This window comes from Micromys minutus (genome assembly GCF_963924665.1).
Source record: "Micromys minutus genome assembly, chromosome: 2".
In the NCBI taxonomy this organism is placed as follows: Eukaryota; Metazoa; Chordata; class Mammalia; order Rodentia; family Muridae; genus Micromys; species Micromys minutus.
In genome coordinates this window covers 93,932,372-93,954,254 of record NC_137971.1, presented here as the reverse complement: position 1 = coordinate 93,954,254, position 21,883 = coordinate 93,932,372, and the positions used below count along the sequence as shown (strand labels likewise).

At 38.4% G+C, this 21,883-nt stretch overlaps 1 protein-coding gene across 1 annotated transcript in view; it reads left to right on the top strand.

Annotated features, from left to right (window-relative positions):
* The window catches only part of FCHSD2 (FCH and double SH3 domains 2), a 112,438-nt gene that overhangs the window by 23,143 nt on the left and 67,412 nt on the right, over window positions 1–21,883 (top strand). Inside the window, exons 4-5 of the mRNA XM_080913279.1 lie at window positions 2,568–2,622; window positions 4,145–4,273. Of these exons, the coding sequence (XP_080769405.1) occupies window positions 2,568–2,622; window positions 4,145–4,273 (184 nt within the window). The remainder of the gene's footprint in view (window positions 1–2,567; window positions 2,623–4,144; window positions 4,274–21,883) is intronic.

The following is a 21,883-nucleotide window of genomic DNA, read 5'->3' as shown; positions in this document are numbered from 1 at the left end:
TATTTCTTACAGGGAAACACTCGATGTTTCCCTTATTAAATTTTCCTTCTTTTATTTAAGTTTTTGAGTGTAGTTACTTCATGCACTTCACTGAGTTTATCTTCTCACTGAGACCTGAAACGGTTTTTATTTCATTTACTATTATCACTTTGTGTGTAGGAATGGGAATAAGAGACTGTTGGAGAGTTACAAATAGTTGTCAGTGGTCATGTGGGTACTGGGAACTGAATCTAGGTTCTCTCCAAGTACAAACTTAACTGTTGAGCCATCCTCTAGCTCTGACCTGAAAGTTTTAAACTGGGAAAATCTACTCAATCATTGTAGACTTCAAGGACTTATTTTCCATGGACTCTAGACCTGAGAGTTCTTAGATTTGTAGAGCGAATGTAAATATATCAGGTAGCTGTGATGCAAAGGGTGGAAGTCAATCATTGACTGGCTTCCTAAGAGGTCTTGTTGACTTCCCGGTAGAGCCTAGGAGGCAGCCAACACCCAGAGCTGCCTTTTTATATAGCTCAAATACAAGGCAAGTTATTTTAGGTCAGTATGCAGCTTCTCTGGAAATTAATTTAACTGAAAAGTAACCCAGCTTTGTCATCCATTCACTCAGTGCTCATTGAGTTAGTACTTTATTTTAGGTATTGTGAGTAGAGATGAATACAATAAAGTAAGGTCTGTGCCCTCAAATGTGGGGCCTGGAATTAGAGCATTTATTTAAACATAACTGTGAATGATTTGTTTATTCACACTAAACTCAAAAGAAATAGTGCCTTAAATCACTCAGTGTTATTTAAAGGAATATGAGAACCCTATTGAAAACAGAAAGGATGAAGGTTAATTTTTCATAATGGTAAGAGAAGCCTTTATAGAAGCAGTGATGTTTGAACAAAGTCTTAAAGCTTAGTTTGATTTTTTTAAAGAGAGTATTAAACAGCATAGTTTTTTGGTATAGTTTATTATTTGTAAAAATCCTGTCTATGTTTTTGCAATATCTGTATTTAAGGATAGGTACTGTCTTTTCTTTATATGCATTTGTACGTGTGTATTCAAGTGCCCATGCATATGTGTATATATTTGTGTGGAGGCCAGAAGTAGGTGTCAGGTGTCTTCCTTACTTGATCCCGACCTCAGTTTTCAGATAGGGCCCCTCATTAAACCTGAAGCTCACTGATTTCAGCTAGGCTGGCTGATCAGCAAATCCCAGAGATCCTCCTGTCTCTGCTTCCCCAGGATTGACATTTGAACATAAGTCCTCATACTTGTTTGGCAACCATCTCCCCAGCCCCAGACAATGCCTTCAAAAATTACATTTATGTATTCAGTTATCTTGTGTGTAGGCATGTGTATGTACATGTGTTTGAATACAGGCATGCCACACTGCATGTGGAGTCAGAGTACAGTTCACAGGAGTCTGTTCCCTCTTTTCACTATATGGGTTGTAGGGAATTGAGTATCAGGCATGGCAGCAAGCACTTTCACCTACTGAGCCATCTGAATTGTACCCTGCTATGAACTGTCTTATTTTGTCACTAGTATAACTTTAGTACTATTCAAGGAATGTGTGCAGCAGATTAGCAAGTCAAAACTTAAAACCTTGCATTGGAAAATCTAGGTGCATTTCAGTCTGTTTGGATAATGACTACATAAAAAAAGAGAACTAAGAATACTTTAAACACACACTTTTTCCCCATAATTGGTACTTTCTTATCTAAAATTCTTTGGCCTTTGTTTCTGAGTCAAAATTAATTAAAAAAAAACATGAAATATAAATATGACAAGGTAGGAAATGTCTGAAGTCTGGAACATCTTACGTTTTGTTTGCTTGTTTGTTTGTTTGTTTTGATGCTGTTGACCAAACCTAGAGCTTTGTACTGCTAGACAGGAGGTCTAACCACAAACTTAAATTCCCCCACCTCGAAGGAAGACCACGCCCATCTTTTTTTAAACAGTAGAGTTAAGGGAACGCATGGCTGCTTTCTCTCTTGTCTGCCTTTGCTACTCTTCAGAGACTGACTGCTTTGTTTCTAACCCCAGCGATCTGTACTCACTATTAGGGCGTAGCTGCCAGCACATGCGTGGAGCTCTCCCATGGCAAACACCATGACACTGCAATCAAGACAAACCTTGCAGCCTCAGAAAAATCACCAGCTTGCTCACTTGGCATCCACTTGTTGACTTTTCTCTGTAGTTATCTCCAGTTTTAAAATATGTGTATAAGCAGCATATTTTTACTACGTATGGTTACATCATGAATCCTTTCGCAAAATTAAGTGTACAGTACGTCACAATACCTGTACTGTATTGAGGGGAGCACAGGTTAGCAAGCAAACATGAATAACTTACTGCAGAGGTTGGGGTCTCCAGAGCCTCTGGATTGCATTCTGATATTGTTCCAGCTTGATTAATACAGGTAAAGGCAATTAACATCACTCTTGGTTTTCCAGTTTTAACTTAGGTTTAGAACAGTGTCTTGAAAGGATCGTTTAAAATTAACTGATTATGATATAAAGTAATTTCACTATATAGTCTATAATCTTTTTAAATATGATTTTCTATTTTTATTATAGGTCTAAACTTAGTCTTTTTCAATCAAGAATCAGTTTACAGAAAGCAAGTGTGAAGGTGAGTTTTAAACTGTATATTGTAAGTAAGAAGCCTCTAGGCTTATAAATAATCAATTTACTCTATCAAGGGTAAAGGTGGATTACTGCTGGGTTGGAAAACCACTTTAATGTCAATAACTCAAGCAAGAGCTTTTCTCCTAACATGTGGATTTCCCACATAGCCGTTGATACTTCGGGTATGCCTTGCTTTTCAAAACTGCTTTAGGGATAGGTTTCTTATCTTCACCTGCCTTTATATATCCTTATCTTTATTTCCTACTTCAGGGGTACAGTGCAGGGGTTTTAGGAAGTGCTTGCTCAAAATCTATTTCTCTCACACTTAACTCTTAACAGGATATGGGCCTTTGAATTGTAGAATGGCTATTAGGCAAGCTGGTGAATTGGCCTTTCTGTGAAGCTCCCCCACAGAAGGCAGGTATTTTGGGCACGTTAGGAATGTTTAATTAGTTCTTGGAGCTTGAGTTGGCTCATCAGGTAAAGGCATCTTTAGCCAGGCCTGATTACCTGAGTTCAGTTCCCAAATTCTACATAATAAAAAGAAAGAACCTACTTCCTGTGTGTTCTCCTCTAACAAGCATGCACGGCAAGTGCTCATACCCCTCCAATAAATGAATCAATGTTACAAAAAAGTTAATTTAAATAAACTGTTTTCTAACTATAGATTTATCAATGTTTTTGGAAGATAATATATTTAATTTCAAACCCTTTAGTTTCACACTTGAATAAAATGAGCAAAACATTTTGAGTTTCTATAGATGTGACTAGGAATATGTACCCATGAGCTTTCAGCTGTATGGTTGCCAGAACAAGACCATCACATAATGACAGCACAGTTGACACATCAACACAGACAAGGAAAGTTTCACTTGGTTTCACCGGTCTCACCCTTAGAGAAAGAGCTACAGGTCTTCAGTGCTTCTAAGAGAGAGGGAATCCATTTCTTCCAGGGATAAGCTGTCATAAAGGTTGTCTAATCCTAAGTGGTTAGCCCCTGGACCCAAGAACTTACAAGCAAATCTAAATGTATTCATTTGGTTACATATATGTGTGTGTGTGTGTGTGTGTGTGTGTGTGTGTGTGTGTGTGTGTTTGTGTGTTTGTGTAATTTGGGAGGGGAGGAGGGAGCATGCAGAAATGATATAGCTCCCATGGTTATGTATGAAAATTTTTAAAAATTATAAAAATGATTTAAAAATACTCTTCTATATGTGGTTATGTAGTATTTCTTAGTAATAATGAACAGTTTTTATATTCATAAGTTTTTTCTACTTGGCTATTTACTTTTAATGAGTCATCATTTATTAACTTCCAGTCCTAATTTCCAGTGCCCATGCCATTCATTCTCGTCAGGGCCTTGTTTATGTGATCCAATCTAGTCCCAAACTCAAGGTCTTCCTACCTCAACCTGCCAAGTGCTAGGTTTACGCATGTCCCCCGTCCATCTAAGCATAGTAGTCATACATGTTTTGCAGTGTAATGTCAGTTGCATTTATAACTTGTTCTTGCTTACTGTGTTGTAGTTAAAAGCCCGGCGATCTGAATGTAATACCAAAGCTACCCATGCAAGGAATGACTACCTTCTTACGCTAGCAGCTGCCAATGCACATCAGGACCGCTACTATCAAACCGATTTAGTTAACATTATGAAGGTAAAGCAATTAATATTTGTGGGGCTTCTGCTTCATTAAGAACAAACTAGGTAGGCACGAGAGATTGAGTTATAGCATTGTAGTTATTTGTATTTTATTGGAATGTACTTACTATTATTTGGTTGATTTAGTAACCCTGAACTGATTTCTAGTGTAAGAAAATGTTTAGGACTGGCAGTAAAGCTCAGCAGTTACCTATCGTGAGTATGAGGCCTAAGGTTGATCCACAGCAGCACAGAAAGAAAGAAATAGAAGATGTTTAAACCCAAATCACAGTAAATGGTTGCATTATATTTAGCAATTACTGATTTACAAAATAGAAAATGGGTATATAAGACATGAGGTAATAACTCTTGGGTTGGGGAATGCTTTCTGAGCCATTTCCTGAGATTAGAATCAGTGAAATCAAAATGTGGAAGCTATGTAGAACTTCTGAGTGTCTTCTGAGCCAGCAGAAAAAGGCTGGTAGTTTAGGATATATTTTTGTTTGATTATATTCTTATTTTCTGAAAATTATTTTTATTAAAAAAGTTTTATAAAAATATGCTTTCATAAATAATTGTTTTATGAGGAGATATACTTTTATAGTCTATCTGTAAAATAATCTGATCTGATGTTGTTGTTTTTGTTTCGTTTTAGTTTTTTGAGGCATGGTCTTGCTATCTAGCCCAGGCTGTCCTGAAACTCACTATGTAGATCAGGCTGTACTTGAACTCACAGACCCACCTGTGTCTGCCTTCCAAGTGTTAACCCAAACATTAAATTAATTTTTTTTGTAATTAAAATATATCCTTTTCAGATGTATACTTTTTTTTTTTTTTTTTTTTTTTTTGTCTTTGAGACAGCGTTTCTGTGTGTAGTCCTGGCTGTTCTAGACCAGGCTAGCCTAGTACTCAGAGATCTGCCTGCTTCTGCCTCCTGAGTGCTGAGATTAAAGGCATGCGCCATCACCACCTGGCCTCAGTTGAAGAATTCTTAAGACTGTGCAGCAAACCCTGCTGTGTTGAATTGTTTGCTAAGCCATCAGCAGCTAAGAGTGGGGCTGCAGCTGGCACAGGCATTCTTTTCCTCCAGCTCTGGGAAGGAGAGCAACTCTGTCCAGAAATAACAAATTCATTCCTTGAAAGTAGAGGCAAGGCATTTCCTGGGACCTTGAGGGAAAAACAAATGGAGGAAGTCATTGAACTAAAAACTTGTTTATTGCTCAGAATCCCCTTCCCGTCCTAACTATCTTGTGACTGCTGGTGATCAGAATGCACATTGTGATAATGAGAGCAGCTGGATGAGAATTCTGCTATTGGAGCCAGACTAGAGCTGTTCTATGCCTACTGGGTGTTACATGATGCTACAATCTTACAAGGGCCAACTGCAAACTCCTACCCTGTCTCTCTAGAGAATACTAGTTGCAAATTCAGAGACTGTAATTAAAAGCAGTGACTCCATATATCCTCCATGTGTCTACTGTTAGTTAGATCAGACCTGATGACTACAAATTGGACTTTTTTTTTTATCTGAAATGCTTGGGATCAGAAGTGCTTCAGAATTTGGAGTATTTTGGATGTCAGCTATTTGAATCAAGGATTTTACACTCAACCTGAATATATCTCCACCTGTGTATATTTTTAAAATTGGTATTATATTAGGTATTATATTAGGCAGCAACAAAAATGAAGTCTCAGGTAAAGGGTTTAACATGTGGTGGAGCATGTGCCTAGCTAGCATGCACATGACCCTGACTTCAGTCCTTAGTGCTGATGTAAAAAGAGAGAGAAATAATACCTTATACTTAATAATACTTTAAAAATTAAAACTACATCAAACATAACAAAACATGATCTTACTTTGTTCTGTCACAAACAAAATGGGAGCTAATAGGCTTGATCAGCCATCCATTTGGTGATTAGTTATCCTTGAGCTTAACTTGGTCTCCACATGTATCCTATCAACATTGAGTAGATTGTTTCCTGAACTGCTTCAAATGAGGATGGGATTGTTTGTTCTTTTTAAATGCTAAGTATAAATTCATTTTGCCAGGTGTGGTAGTAAATGCCTTTAATCCCAGTCTGATCCATATAGCAAGTTCTAGGATAGCAAGGCCTATATAGGGAGACCCTGTCTCCATTAAAGAAAAAGAAAAAAATCAAACAAAAATTCACTTTCTTCCTCATGCTAACTCTATGGCATACAGAACTGGAAATCTCAAAGTAATCATGTTTTTAGTTACCTAATAAATTTTTACCACTGAATTCACAGTAGTATTTATATACTTTTTTGGAGGGGATATGTCTCTTTTTATAAATGTTATGATTTCTTTGTTCTCTGGAGTATGCATGTTTTGGTGTGTGTGTGTGTGTGTGTGTGTGTGTAGTAGGGATGGTGTTATATAACTGTAACTCCAGCACTTGAGAGGACTAAGTCAGGAGGATCCCAAGTTTGAAGCTATCCTTGTATATATAGTGAGTTCAGTCCAACTTGAGCTACATAATGAATTTATAAAACCATAACCATACGTGTATGTGTGCCTTAGAAGCAGGGCATTTATTCATTTACTTAGTCATATGCAATTAATAGTCATAGCGTGGTAGCTACTGAGCTAAGTTGTGGAAGAAGCAAAGACAAATGGGGCCCTTTTCAGCCGTATAGACCTTAATCCTCAGGCTAGAAAAAGGGCTCAACAGTTAAGGGCACTTGGTTCTCTTCTGGGTTTGGTTACCTACAATGGCTCACAACTACCTATAACTTGAATCCAGTGATTTCAATGCACTTTTCTGGTACTTGCAACCCCCTGCATGTACAGGCAAACAAGAGCATGTACGCAGAAACATAAATAAAGTAATGGTTTTTTATAAAATATCTTAATCGGGGCATCACTACAATGAGCGGATATGTGTTGTGGAGATGGGAAATAGGGAGTACACAGTGGAGAGATGGAAGAGAAAGCAAAGCCGAGCATTGTGTGCACTGTGGAGTGAGGTGAGACTGAAGATGGGTGGTGGTGAAGATCAGGCAGATGTAAGGAGTGAGGCCATGGAGAGGTCCAGCTAGGCTGCTGCCATGTCTGTATCCATGTCCCTACCGTAGCCACAGTCTGTGTTGATGTCAGTGGCCTGTGTTGCTACCAAAGGCCATCTGGATGTCAGCAGTCTGGGCTGCTGCCCAAGACCATGTTAATGTCTATGGCTGTAATGTGGGGGATGGAGGACAACACAGTTGTTGCCACCTGAGGCCATTGTGACATTCTGGCCCAGGCTGCCACCAAGGGCCATGTCTGGGTCTGTGGTCCTGCTGCGCCTGGGGTCTATGTTGATATCTGAGGCCTGTGTTACCACCAAAGGCAATGCAGATGTCTTTGGTCTGAAGTGCCACATGAGGTCATGTTGTCTGAGCACTATGCTGATCCTCAGTCACTGGTCACGTTGGTGTAAGAAAACTGCCTCCCACCACCCACCTGGGCAGCACAGTATCCTGGTGGCTGCGTGTGGATGAGCCAGCCAACAGTGTGAACACTTTGAAGAGTTGTTTCCCCTTTAGCCTGGGCAAAGTAGAAAAGCTGGCTCTGATGGGGCAGGAGAGTGGATAGGCTGATCCAGCTTCTACTCAGACCCTGATCCTGGGCTCTAAGTTGTCCCACTCCAATATCCATCTCATCTATGAACTGCTGGAGTGCATGAAGGGCTGGTTCTGCAGATCCAAAGCCGCAGGACTTTCATGACACAGGGCAACAAAAAGACAACCCAGAAGAGTTCTGGTGAGGATCCTGTATTGATAATATAGCAGAAACCAGAGTCCTTGATCCAGGCAAAGACTTATTACAATAATCATTTGCCCCCCCCCAAAAAGTTGTTGAACAAAAAAATATACTGTGTGGCATCATGATACACCAGTTTCCTTGGTGAGACCACGCCCCCCCCATTTTTATTTATTTATTTTTTTTGGTGAAAGTTGCAAGGGCGAAGGGCAGATATGTGGGATGCATGATGTAAAACTCACAAAGAATCAATACAAAGTTTATTTTAAAGGCTTTACTTTCTATAATATTTTCCTAATATCTATATGCATATTTAATTGATCTGATATAAGAGGTTCAGTGAGGTGTGGTTAGAATACAGCAAGAAAGTAAATCAAAGTCCCTGATACCACAGCATGTATTATTGTCTAGTAACCTGTGTTTTCCCCCATACTTTAGAATCTCCTTAATAGTAAAAGTTACTATAATGAATAGTATTACTATTATAAACAGTAGCATGCTGTGACTGTCCTGGTTTCTGAGCAAATTGCAAACTAAAATTATCAAACATCTCTTCTTAAGATCATATTGATAAGTAAACATTTAGATGTATTCCTCAGTACTGATAAGAATGGCTTCTGCACATCTCACTCTGGATCTGTGTTACTTTGAGAGGGTGGTTTGTTTGTTTGTTTGTTTTTTAACTTCAACTAAACTAAACAAAACCAAAAAAAAATATTGATAGCCTCTGGAAATTAGATCACTGATCTCCTGATATCCATAGAAAGCAGCTCGGCTGCCTGAGAGGTGAGACAGAGTGCCCCCTTCTGTGTTTCTTTCAATAGCATAGTCTTATGCAATATGCGTACCCTTTTTTTCTCCGTTTTAGAAGCTTGTGGAATATTTTCTTTGTGGTTTGGGTGAAGAAGGAAGTGGATCAGAGTAGAAAGTATAACAAATATTGATCTAATAAAAGTCTTTAAAATTTTAATAATCTTGAAGTTTTACTTTTAAAACATGTTGTTCTCCAGTAAAAATTAAATAGATGTGCCCTGGTTGGTAATCGGGCAAAAGAATAAAAGATAAACAACTTTAAAAAAAAATTATTTTATGTATGTGAGTACATTGTAGCTGTCTTTATTAGACACACCAAGAGAAGACATTGGATCCCAGGTGGTTTGTGAGCTGTCATGTGGTTGCTGGGAATTGAACTCAGGAACTCTGAAGAGCAGTCAGTGCTCTTAACTGCTGAGCCATCTCTCCAGCCCCAACTTTTTATTTTGTGAGGCATGTTCTCATGTGATACAAACTCGCCCCGTACTCACTGTTAACTAAGTCAAGCATTGGTTTCTCCTCCCAAGAGCTGGGATTACAGGTATGCACTACCACATCCCACTGCATGCCCTTCCTCAAGTGAGTCGGTGCTCACTCCCTTTTCTTGCTCACTATCCACCCAGCTTTTCTCATTCACATGTGAATCGTATAGCTCACCCATTTTACGTTAGCTATGGTTCTGATGTCTGTGTAGTTAGCTGTGACACTTCTGTTGCCTACTTATTCTAGTTAGCTTCATGAATTAGCATGAAAATCATGTTTGTTCACTTATGACTTAGCATGAAACCCTCCAGATCTCACTCTTGCTCTCTGCCTCTCCGGCCTTACATCTTCTTTCTTGAAAGATGAATCATTTGGCCCAGTTTCTTCCTTTTTTACGGTTATCAAATCTGCAGCCTTGCCCTTGTCCTTCTCCACATGTTTCTTTCTCTTTGGTCAAAAAGTTCCAAAGTGGAAGCAATCCCCCAGGCCCATAATTCTCTTCAACAATTCATTTTAGATTTTATGTGGCAGGTATTGTTAATGTAGATTGTAAGGCTCCAAAACCGCATCCTCAGTATGATCGTCCCTAGGTGTATGTGACTGTTTGATTAGAAATAAATATGAATGTTCTTATCGGTCACCATAGCCACATTTCAAGCACTCAGAAGCCATAGGAGGCTACCATGTTCAATAGTGTAGATACAGTGCTTGTCCATCATCTTAATGTTCTGTCGGTCAGGTTCAAGCTTAGTTCTGACTTTCTTCCCACTGCCATTGTCTTTGTTGCTCAGGCTCCATTCTCTTGCTGTGTTAAACCACTGTAACTAAAATCAACTTGGGGAGGAAGGAGTTTTTTAGGCTTATACTTCCAGGCCATCATTGAGGGAAATAGGGCAGAAACTCAAGCAGAACCCATAGGAAGAATACTTACTGCCTTGGTCTCTGATGCCCTGCACAGGCCAGCCTAATGTAGACAATCTTTCAACTGAGGCTCCTTTAGATGACTCTAGGCTGTGTCAAGTTGACAGCTGAAGCTAACTAGGACAGTCATCAGCCTTACTGACCATTTCCTACAACCACATCCATAAGTATATTCAGTTACTTATTAGTTCAGTATATCTCTAGCATTCTAGAGTTTTAGCTGGGTCTTATAATAAAGTAGCTTTCTTGTTATGGTATAGCCATTGACGAATCACAAACAGATGACTGTTTCAGTGGAACAGAAAAATTTTATTATCAGAAATAAATGTTGCATTGGATTTGGCACACAGGCCTTAGTTTGTAAGCTTGGCATAGAACTTTTAAAATATGATGTAATATTCTAACTGTAGGAATGATCTCAAAGAATAATACATACATTTTAATGGCTTCAAAAATGAAGTACTGCTAGTGCGAGGAATCCTGTGTGATTCCTCCCAGGGTGGGTGGGCGGGCTGGCTGGCTGTCGTCTATCTGTCTGTCTGTCTGAAACAGAATCTCACTTTTATAGCCCTGGCCGGCCTGGAACTTGCTGTGTAGACTTTTGACCTGTAACTCACAAAACATTTGCCTACCCATGACTCCTAAATGTGTTAAAGGGATGTGTTACTACCCCCCCAGATATCTTTTTAAATAGCACGTAAAATGCAAATCAGAACATGCAATCTGTTCCTACCCTCTAGGTGTCTGAATGAGAGGCACAGAGCTGAGGATGCATAAAACTGTTCAGTAGTTTGTAGAGTAGCAGGAGTGGTAGGAAGCTACCAGGCTGGGGTTCGATCCCCAGCTCCCCAAATGCAGAGCATAGGAGTGAACTTTAAGAAATATTAATTTTAAGATCAAATTTAAAATGTACAGATAACATACAAAAATGAATCTATTTTAAATATATAGGGGCCTTGTTTTAGCAGCTATGTATTACCACACAATAACCATCATAATTACAACTAATTCTTAGAATATTTTTGTCTTCCTTTTTATTATATTTGGTTTCTATTAGAGTGTAGTACATTTTTACACTCCATCGTTATCATTTCATAGTTTCATAAGTCAGAAGCCCAGGTGGACTTAGCTGGGTTTTATGCCTTGGACCTCATAGAATTAAGGTGTTGTCTGAGCTCTGTTATCTGGATATTCTAGGAAATAATCTGTTTCCAAGGTCCTTCACATTGGCAGAGTCCACTCTCCCATGATTGGGTTGCTTTCTCATTTTCTTGGTGGCTATAGGCTGGGATAGATCTCAGCTGCTAGAGTTTAATGTTATGTCCTTTATATAGACTACCTCATTAATAAACCAGCAGTCGCAGGATAGATTCCGTTTATGAGCGTCTGTTGTGTGTCTCTGACTTCTTGTTATGTTACTAGCTAAAAAACACACTCTGGTTTCTCCAACATCACATTCATCAGCCTCATGTATGCTCACAGGCTCTCGAGCCAGTTGTACAATTATTGTGTGATTCTGTCTACATTGGCGACCTTGCACATATTTTGTTAAATTTATTCCCAAGTATTATCATTCACTGTTACAACAGCTGTTAGGTTTTAATTCTTTCAATAGATTTTGCTGATGTCTGGAAATAAAATTAATGTTTTTAGTTATTGGTCTGTCCTAGTTACTATGCTGCTCCGTGACTAACAAATCACTGAGTTCAGTGGCCTGAACAGTAGCACCATCTATTTTGCTGTCTTATCTGCACTTTGGTTAGAATCCAATAGGTAGAACTTGTCTCTGTTCCACCCCATATCAGCTGGTGTGGTTCAGAGGCTAACAGCTGAATCTAGTGGCTTGCTTTCATACAGACTTAGTGGTTGGTGCTGCCCTATGGCTAAAACTTCCAGAGCTGTTAAGTAGAACCTCTGCTCATGGCTTCCTTTTGTCTCTTAGGTTTTCTCACAATGTTATGGTTGGTTTCCAGGGCCAAATCGAAGGGGGATCACCTTTTATGAGAGTCCCAAGAGTTCATACAGTCTCTCTGATACGTTGCTTTTATTGAAGTAGTTACAAAGTTTGGCTCAGTATCCAGTAGTGTTAGTGGGACAAATTATACTTTAGTGGAGTGTGGTGCTGCTAGTGAAGCAGACATGTAAACAGAAACACTGCTGTAGCCATTTTTGACAGATGTATTCAGCCATGTGATCTTGTATCCTGTACTCTTTCTTTTCTTATTTCTGTTGACTTTCTAATGGTGTTTATTTGTTTAATAACTTTTGTGTGGGCTCTACAACTTTCAATGATCATGTTCATGTTGAATTAAATAAAAATAATTTTATATTAAATAAAGAAATTTTTTCCTTACATTTTTTTCTTGTTTCATTGCACTGGTTAGGATGCTCAGTATAATGGTAAATACAAGTACTGAGTGAACGTGTTAATAGTAGATATTTTTATGAAATCAAGAAAACCTTAAAATTGTAGTAAAATATACATAACATAAAACTTCTTGTTTATGCCAGTTAAGATTGTGTTATTATGAAACTATTAGAGCCATCTAACTTCAGGGCTTCTTTATCTTCCCTAACCTAAACTCTAGCCATTGGACAGTAGCTCCTCACTCTTTCACCAGCCTCTGCCTATTATTATTTTGTCTGGATAACTTTGACTATTCTAATCATCTCATTTAAGTGAAATTATATATACACATCACACACACACACACACACACACACACACACACAAAGACATATTATGTATATGTGGCTTATTTTACCTAGTATAGTATCTTCAGTGTATCCATTGGTCCTAGGGAATTGCTTTGTAGTCAAATGCTTGCCTCGAATGTTTGAGGCTCTGTGTTAGTCCTCTCACTACCTCATAAAAGAGACAGAGGCTCCTTCATGCTATAGGTTGTCTCAGCTTCTTTCTTTTTTAAAGCTAAATAATTTTTGTTATATTTACATACCACATTCTGTGTTACCTCCTCACCCTCTAATAGCTGGTAACTCTTTTGTAACCTTTTGGCTGTTATGTTTAATTATTTGAGAAACAAACATACCATTTTTTGTTCAAGAGCTGTACCATTTTTACACATCCATCAATAAGTAAAGATGGTTTTCTGCATCTTTTCTAGCACCTATTATTTTGTCTTTACCTTTCTTCCCCCTTCTCTCCCCCGGGAAGAGGATAGGGAAAGCTTCTTATGAGACAGTTATTTTGTTTTATTTATTGTGTACCCTAACATCCAAAATCCGTGTGGGATGAGTGAGGTGGTACTGGTTTCAGTGGCCTTTCTTTATGGAAAATTTGTGTTCCTAAGAGATTTGTTTTTGTATGGTGAGTTACAGGTCAGCTGATGGTCAGGGATAGGGCCTCAGAGAGCTGGAGTCTTATGAGTAGTGGGGTGAAGTACACAGAGTGTCCTTGCTGACAATGTTGTCGATAGCTTTTTTAATTAATTGGAGGGACTGAGGGGAGGATTCATTGTAGAATGTGCTTGGTATACAAGCATGAAGATCTGAGTTTGGATCCCCAGCACCCACTCTGAAAATTTGTGGCTGGCAGCCCATTGCTGGTTGTCCAATGCTGAGCAGCCAAAGTAGGCAGACCCTGAGAACTCACTAGTTACACTAGCCAGTGTGGTGAGCTCAGGTTCAGTTAGAGAACTGAAGTGTGGAGGAGTGTGACAGAAGAAACCCAGCATCATCTTCTAGCTACCATGCATGCACGTGTACACATATACACACACTCATACACAAATTGAAGAAATCATTTGACCTTAAGGAACAAATTTGTTGTTTTTTGAGACAGGTTTTTTTGGTGTAGTCCTGGCTGTCCTAGAACTCACTCTCTAGACCAGGCTGGCTTCAAACTCAAAGACTTCTCTGCCTCTTCCTCATGAGTACTCAGATTAAAAAGTGTGCACCACCATCACACAGCTAATAGTAACAACTTCAAATGAAGGAAGGAGTGATATGAGTGGATGTCCTTAGTTGACAATAGAATAAAAACTTTTTTTTTTTTTTTTTTTTTTTTTTTTTGGTTTTTCAAGGCAGTGTTTCTCTGTGTAGCCCTGGCTGTCCTAGAACTCACTCTAGACAAGGCTGGCTTCTAACTCAGAGATCCCCTTACCTGTCTGTGCCTTTGAAATCCAGGGATTAAAGATGTGAGCTACTATATTGACTCTCTACAACTTATACCAGTGGCTCTCAAACTTGTTTGTTGCAGAACTCTTAAAATTATTGGAACTTAAGAAGTTTTTGTTTAAGTGGGCTGTAATTACTTTATTAGAAATTCAAACTGAGAAACTTTAAGACAACAGACTGTTTAAGAACAGATTTCTCTGACTGCCAGAGCCATTGAGTCATCCATATTATCCATCCTCTGAAAACTTTTATGTGCTTCTGGAGGGAATGAGAGTGGGAAAGACTAATAATGTCTTAGTGCTTCTAGAAAGAAAATTGTGACCTCACGGATGCCTTAAAAGGGCCTTTAGTGTCTCTCCTGTGTTCCTTCAAGTTCCATCTTGAGGACATCTGTCACCTACTAAATAAATAGTCTTATTGCCACCTTCAGTTGGAATAATTCCAAGAATACAATTGAAGACCTCATTGATTATTTGAGTGGAGTTTTAGGAAGATGAGTAGTGCACTGATCTTGTCAGAGGTATAGCTTCTTCCCACAGAGCCTAGTCTTGTTATGAGGAAACCACTCTTACAAATGGAGTAGAGATAGAGAGTAGAAAAGGACAAATGACACACTGTTCATTTCACACAATAAACTGATTTGATTGCCACTGAACCAGCATTTATAATTTATATATAACCTAAGTTGAATACTTACATGACATGCTTGACTGCTTATGACATATAATTAACTATAAATAAAAATTATGTAATTTAGAGAATTTTACTTATTGTATTGGATTTAATAACTTGTTTGGAATGGTTTGCGTAAATAGAGTAAGTTCTTCAAGTCACTTGATTCAGTTCTCTAAAGTGTTTATTTCTTAACTTATACATACTTCCTATATTTAAAGCAGCACCCATTCAAGACCACAGAATTAGCCGGAAACACATGGGCTCACTGTGTCTATAGAGTAAGCAAATAAATAAATAAATAAATAAAAATAAAAAAAAAGAAAGAAAGAAGGAAGAAGAAAAAAAGAGAAGGGCAAAGATTATATTTCTAAAATTCACCTGAAGGTCCAGGCTTTGGCATTGTAGTGTTGATGATGGGAAGCTTTAGGTGTGAGTAAGGTGTGAGCAGATTGACAGGCATGGTGCCTTCTTGTTCCCAAGTCACCCCGTATCCACTTACTCCATGGTGAAACCAACACAGAAGCACTTTAAATCAGAGGTGGGCAAGAATGGGGAGTGACACATGCATGCCACACCCTGTCCGTTCATTCACCCTCAGATCGCTGGTTAGCCTTCTGCAGCTTCAGAAATCTTATCAAAGCTTCTTTTACCTGCACCTTTATCAGTATATTTCAACCCCTCACATTTCTTCATTATTGTGTGCTCTGTTCCAATCCTCTATCTCTACCACCAACTTTATCAAGGCAGAGAGAACTTTTGAGTGGCTTACAGAACGGAAGCTATAGTACTGAGAGTTGTAAGTTTTAAAAGATGTCAAATAGGTCTCATCTAAGGACCAGTTACACTAAGTGAATAGCAGCTGGTTAGGCTGTGAGGCACGCATCAAAACATGAAGTAGTACTCCATTGATGTTTGCAATTCCCTGCATAGTTAAACTTTTAAATGAGAAATATTTTTAGTTCAAGTTTAGTAAATTAATTTGGATGAAATCTATTTGGTAATATGGTGGCATCATTTTATTCTTATAGAATGCAGCATGATAGATTTCACACAGTGACATTTTTACACGCACATAAGCTCTCTCTCTCTCTCTCTCTCTCTCTCTCTCTCTCTCTCTCTCACACACACACACACACACACACACACACGCACGCTCACTCACATACTGAAGTTGTTTGCCCTTCACTGAACTCTTTCACTTTAGATCCTTTCCTCCCCTTTTATTATTCTCTTTCTACTTTTATGTCATGTGTATGTGGTCAGGGTGTAGGCGCACATACAAATTTAATCTAGATTCTACAGATGAAAAATGCAGTGTTTGTTATTCTGAGTCTGGTTTATTTTATTTAACACTTTGATCTCTGATTCCATCCATTTTCATGCAGAGGCCACCATTGCATTCTTCTTTACAGATTAGTAAAGTCCCATTGTTCGTGTAAACATTTTTACAGGGCTTTTTTTTTTCAGTCAGCTTTTTAGTCTGGTTCCATATTTGGCTCCATTTTGAATTGATTTTTGGTCAGGCTATGGATCTAGTTTCTCTCTTATATGTGGACCTAGTTTTTAAAGAACCATTTGTTAAATACTCTTTGTTTTCCCATGTGTATTTATGATGATGTGTAAAGATGGAGTGCTTATAAATGTGCTGATCTATTTCTGGGCCTTCCACTCAGTCCCGTTGTTTTGTGTCTGTTTTGTGCCAGTACCATACTGGCTTTGTTGCAGCATATTGTCTTTCACATAGCTAGAAATGAGACATTTGACTCCTATACAAGGTTTAGTATCACATAAGCTCAAAGCAGATGTTATTGAGAGGTGTTAACTTCCCACATCCAGATGTTTTATAAATTGAATTTGAGCTGTTCATGGTGTTGTATAGCTTTAATCCCAGCCTTCTGGTAGGCAGAAGCAGGCTGATCTCTATTAGTTCCAGGATAGCCTGCTCAATATAGTGAATTCTAGGACAGGGTTAAGTAGAGAGACCCTGTATTAAAATAAAATTGAATTTGAGATTCGAGATCTTAACACATACTATTAATGAAATGGAGAAGTATGTGGAACACTAAGACCTGGGGTTTGTCTTGCTAGTTTCTGGTACGTGTTAGGTCTTCTCTGCATCATGTTTCAAAGAATTTCCTTCTTAATATACTTTCTGACCCAGAACTATCTTGTGTCTTCTAGCACATTAATTTTCTTAATATCTGGTGCCTCCTTTGTCTCAACTTTTATTCAGACACCATAGCTTTATAAGTTCCTCTTGCCCTTTCCAGTTTTAGTAACCCGAGTTTTACAGTTTCATGTAAAACAAGTAGAAGAGAAGTTGTGCTTGCATCAGTGCATCTAAGGCTTTAGAGAAGGTGAACTCTTGCCTTAGGAAGAAGTCAGTCACGCCAGGTGTAGCAGTTCAGCCTTGCAGTCTAAGCACGAGGACTTCCGGGGATGACTGAGACAAGACTCACTACGGTTTCAAGGCCTTGTTTCAAAAGTCAGAATTAAAAGAAGTAAGCATGTATGCATTGTTCTGCTACAAAAGCCCTCCTCCATAGTACAGATTGCTTCACTCTGCTTGTTAACTGGTGAGATCTTCATTACCCATCCACAGAACCGTGGCTAGCAATACTCTTTGCATAAATTGCAATAGACAGGTTCTCCAAGTATTCATTTTTCTTTTTTACTTTTTATCATCTAATTAATGTAACTCAGTGTCTCAGAAGTAAGCTCTTACATGTCTTAATTAATTTTTCATTTCAAAGTAAAGATGAGGGTGTAAGTAAGGAACAAGAGAGGGCTACAGAAATGACTCAGCATGTAAGAGCTTGGTTCTTACAGGGAACCAGGGTTCAATTCCCAACACCCACATGGTACTTCACAACCATCTGTAACTCCAGCTACTGAGGATCTGATACCTTCTGATCGCCACAGGCACCAGGCATATGCATGGTACAAAGACATACATATGAGCAAAGCAGTGATCCATATAAAATAGCATAAGCAAATCTTAAGAAAAAAAGAACAAGATTACAGTGGTTTCTACACTCTAAGCCAATGAAGACTAATATTAGCTTTCCCTTGGAGACCTTATTTATCTTCCTGGCATTAACATAGAGTTGGTTGCTTTGTCTGAGTGACCAAGCAGGACCAATGCAGTTGTGGTTCATGGGGAGTTTCCAGAAGATACTTTTGGTGCTTTTCCTCCTCCTAGCTTTTGGTAAAACATGCAAATGTACCAGGAAACGGAGGAGTTTTTTGTTGTTGTTCTTACATCAAATAAAACTCTTCTAAACTGAGTGTAAATTCAGAAAGTTGTCTTTTAAGTGAAGAAAGCATATGGATCTGTGTGTGTGTGTGTGTGTGTGTGTGTGTGTGTGTGTGTGTGTGTTTGGTTTTTGTCAGCTAAATTTTTTCCCTCCGCCACAAGGAGAATGGAATTTTATCTTCTATACAGCTTTGCCTCATTTCCTCTTAAGCCATGATTAGTTGCAGCTAGGTATTTAGAACTTCTAAGACTGAAAGAGTAGACTTCAAGTCAGTGGGAAAGTAACAATTGAAATGTAGGATGTTTAGGCTCTTTAAAAGTGCTTTTTACAGCATACCAACCTATGGTTGATGGTTTGTTTGTGAAAGACAAAAATATGAGTGAATATTTATCCGAGCTTAGTGAGTGTTAGGGTGTGATTTTAAAGGCAAGTACTACGTGGAAAATGAGTAATAGATTTGACAATTCCAAATTTTAACACTCTTCTTCGAGTGTGCACACATACACACACCTATATAAATTTATGTGCACCATGTACATGTAGGTGTCCATGAAGGCCAGAGGGAATCAGATACCCTGGAACTAGAGTCACAAGAAGTTGTAAACTGCCTGCCTGACATAGATTCTGGGAACCTAACTGGTCCTCTGCAAGAGCAGCAAGCACTCAACCTTTGAGCCATCTCTGAGCCACAACAATCTCAGTTGTAAAAAATGCATGACAGTAACAATAGGTGACATTTATTGAGTTAAGTACTTTACATTAAGCCTTGTGCTTTGCACCTAGGTGAGAGTCCTAGCAGGCAGGAGGGTTAGAAAGGCTGCTCTAAAGCACCAGGTCTGTAATCCTGGCCTGCTTCCCAGTCTTGCAGCACATTTCCTCCCTGCTTTTTACACTATCACTTAGCAGACACCACCTCTGTTAGTCTTTTGTTACAGCAATATTCCACTGCAGCATGCTAAGTTTATATTAATGAGGATAAAAACTAAATGACTAAACTAGAAAGACCCCAAATTGTGATGGTTCCTGCAAGATAATACTTCTCACACAGTAGTTAAGGGTCAATAAGTAGGTTCTGCTTTCTGAAGTCATTCAAGGATCTAGGTCCCAGGGTGGCTCCATTATTTAATTCTCATCATTGGCCTGACCAACAGAAGGGTACTGACTTATTTGGATTCTATCCAGTGAGTAAGAGAATTTGATCATGGAGAAGACACACCTATTTTTCTGAGATCTAGTCACAAAGTCACATACATTAATTACTCCACTCGTGTTATAAAAGAGAAAGTTTACTAATCTGGCCATACCTAGCAATAGTAGAGGACTCTAGGAAGTGCAGTCTCATCAGATACCCAGGAGGAAAGGAAGAACAGTTTCTGCCACAACTACCACTTGTAAATACCTGTTAAGTCACTAGTCATGTGATAACACAGAAGCTAATATGAAAAATAAAAGCACCTAACAGGGAGAAAAATACTAATTTAGTTTTAAAAAGAGAAGTGCAAAAGAGTAGTTGATGGTTAGTTTATTTTTGACAGAATACTAAAACCATTCAGAGTGAGAAAGAATGTCTTAGAGCAGGTGGTATTGGTCACAGCTGAGTGTCCACATGCACAGAGTATTATTAAATCACTACTGCCGTGTATAGAAATTAATTTAAACTTAACTAGAGACTTAAATAGTAAATACTGCAAAACTCTCAGGGAGTGAAGTGTAAGTTCATATGGCCATAAACCGTGCTTTCTTAAATATCACCAAAACCATAATCAAATGAGGGGGAGGGGTATTACTAGATTTAAAGCTATAAAGAAAATGAGAAGATAACTACAAAGTGGGGGAGGGAATTCAAAAAATATGAATCTGAAGCTGTGTATGTTGCTACATTTGGGAAGTGGAGTCAGGAAGCTCAAGGGTTGAAACCTTGTGTGTGTGTGTGTGTGTGTGTGTGTGTGTGTGTGTGTGTGTGTGTGTATGAGAGAGAGAGAGAGAGAGAGAGAGAGAGAGAGAGAGAGAGAGAGACAGAGAAAGAGAGAGAGAGACAGAGAGAGAATATCTAATATTCATCATATAGAAAGAAACCTTAGACCTAAATAATGTTTGACAGGAACTTTGTATACTATCTTTGGTCTTCATAAAGCCCTGTGAGGTAGGTAATATTTTCACTTTACTGGTCAGGAAATATATAAATCTCAAGCATAATTCTGAAGGAGAATCTTTTAGGCTCAAGTAAACATTCATACACACAAGACTACTAAACTCCTATTCATCATCAGCACTGGTCTATCCAAAACATACAGAACAAAAGTGATTGTCTACCAGCAAGGCATTACCCAGAATTCCTCTTTGTGGAAGCTGTCTCCTATTGTAGCATCTCTGCAAGAGCTCATGCAGCTACTGAGAACTACCCCGTCCCATTCCAGCTCATTCCCCCCAGTGTCCCAGGTGAGATACATGTCCAACAAAATGAGATTAGCTTGGGGCTTAGATTTTTATTCTTTTAGATACAATTTTATTTTTAATATAGAAAATGCTTAAAACAAATGTTTAAGAATCAAACCAGCTGAGGACCTTCTCTCATTCATCAGTAATCCCTTTCTTCCTTCTCACCCAGTCCTTCCTCTGTCGTTCTCTTCATGTCTTTCCTTTTCATTAAAACTGTTAATCACTAACCCAGAGTGATGTGAATTTCACCTCTACTGTCTTCCCATAATCAAAGGCAAATCCCTTAATGGTTGGTGAATTCATGGGGGGCAGTTTTTCTGAAGACTCCAAAGTCATGAACACATAAATCGTGATTGTTTCCTACAGAATTGCTTTTCTCCCCAGGAAGTGAGCCTTCCTGATGTTATTTCTAAGTCTTGTTCCTATTATATCTATCTTCTGAAATGAGGTGTCTTAGAGTAATAAACATGTTTGCTGCTTACCTTTTTGCCTTAAGAATAATAATAAATGATGAGGGAAACAGGCTAAACCAAGAGTCCTGTATTTTAACTTGATTGATGATACATTTGCCCATGTTTATAGGTTATGTGTACCTTATAAAACTTGACAGTTCTTTTCCCTAGTGTCTTGTGTAATTGGACTACTACTCGGCCTGGAAAGGCTTATACTTAATCTTTCCATTAGTGTTTAGTATGTCATCCCTGTACTAGAAAATAATGAGTTTCCCTTCTTTTGTTGATTTTGAATTTTTTTGTATTACTTGTTTTTTTTTTTTTATTTCCAACCAAAATTTTATTACAAAATTTCCAAACATCAAGTTAAAAACAGCTTGCACCTGATATCCAGATACCGTGGCACTGCCTGCCTATCATTACCAGGTAAAGGATCCAATATCCTCAGTCTTCTTATTTGTTGATATTGGTTATAAATACTATTGATACAGTATTAATATTTGTAAAAGTCGCTTCCTTGATTTTTTTAAAGATTAATTTATGTGTGGTTAGGCCCTTCCCCCACCCTCTGCTCCACTCTGCTTTTGTGTGTAGAGTCACCTTCTCTGGACATTTCATTTGAATGGAAATCCTATACTATGGTTGTTTGTATCTGACTTCATTCAGTTAGCATAGTTTATAAACT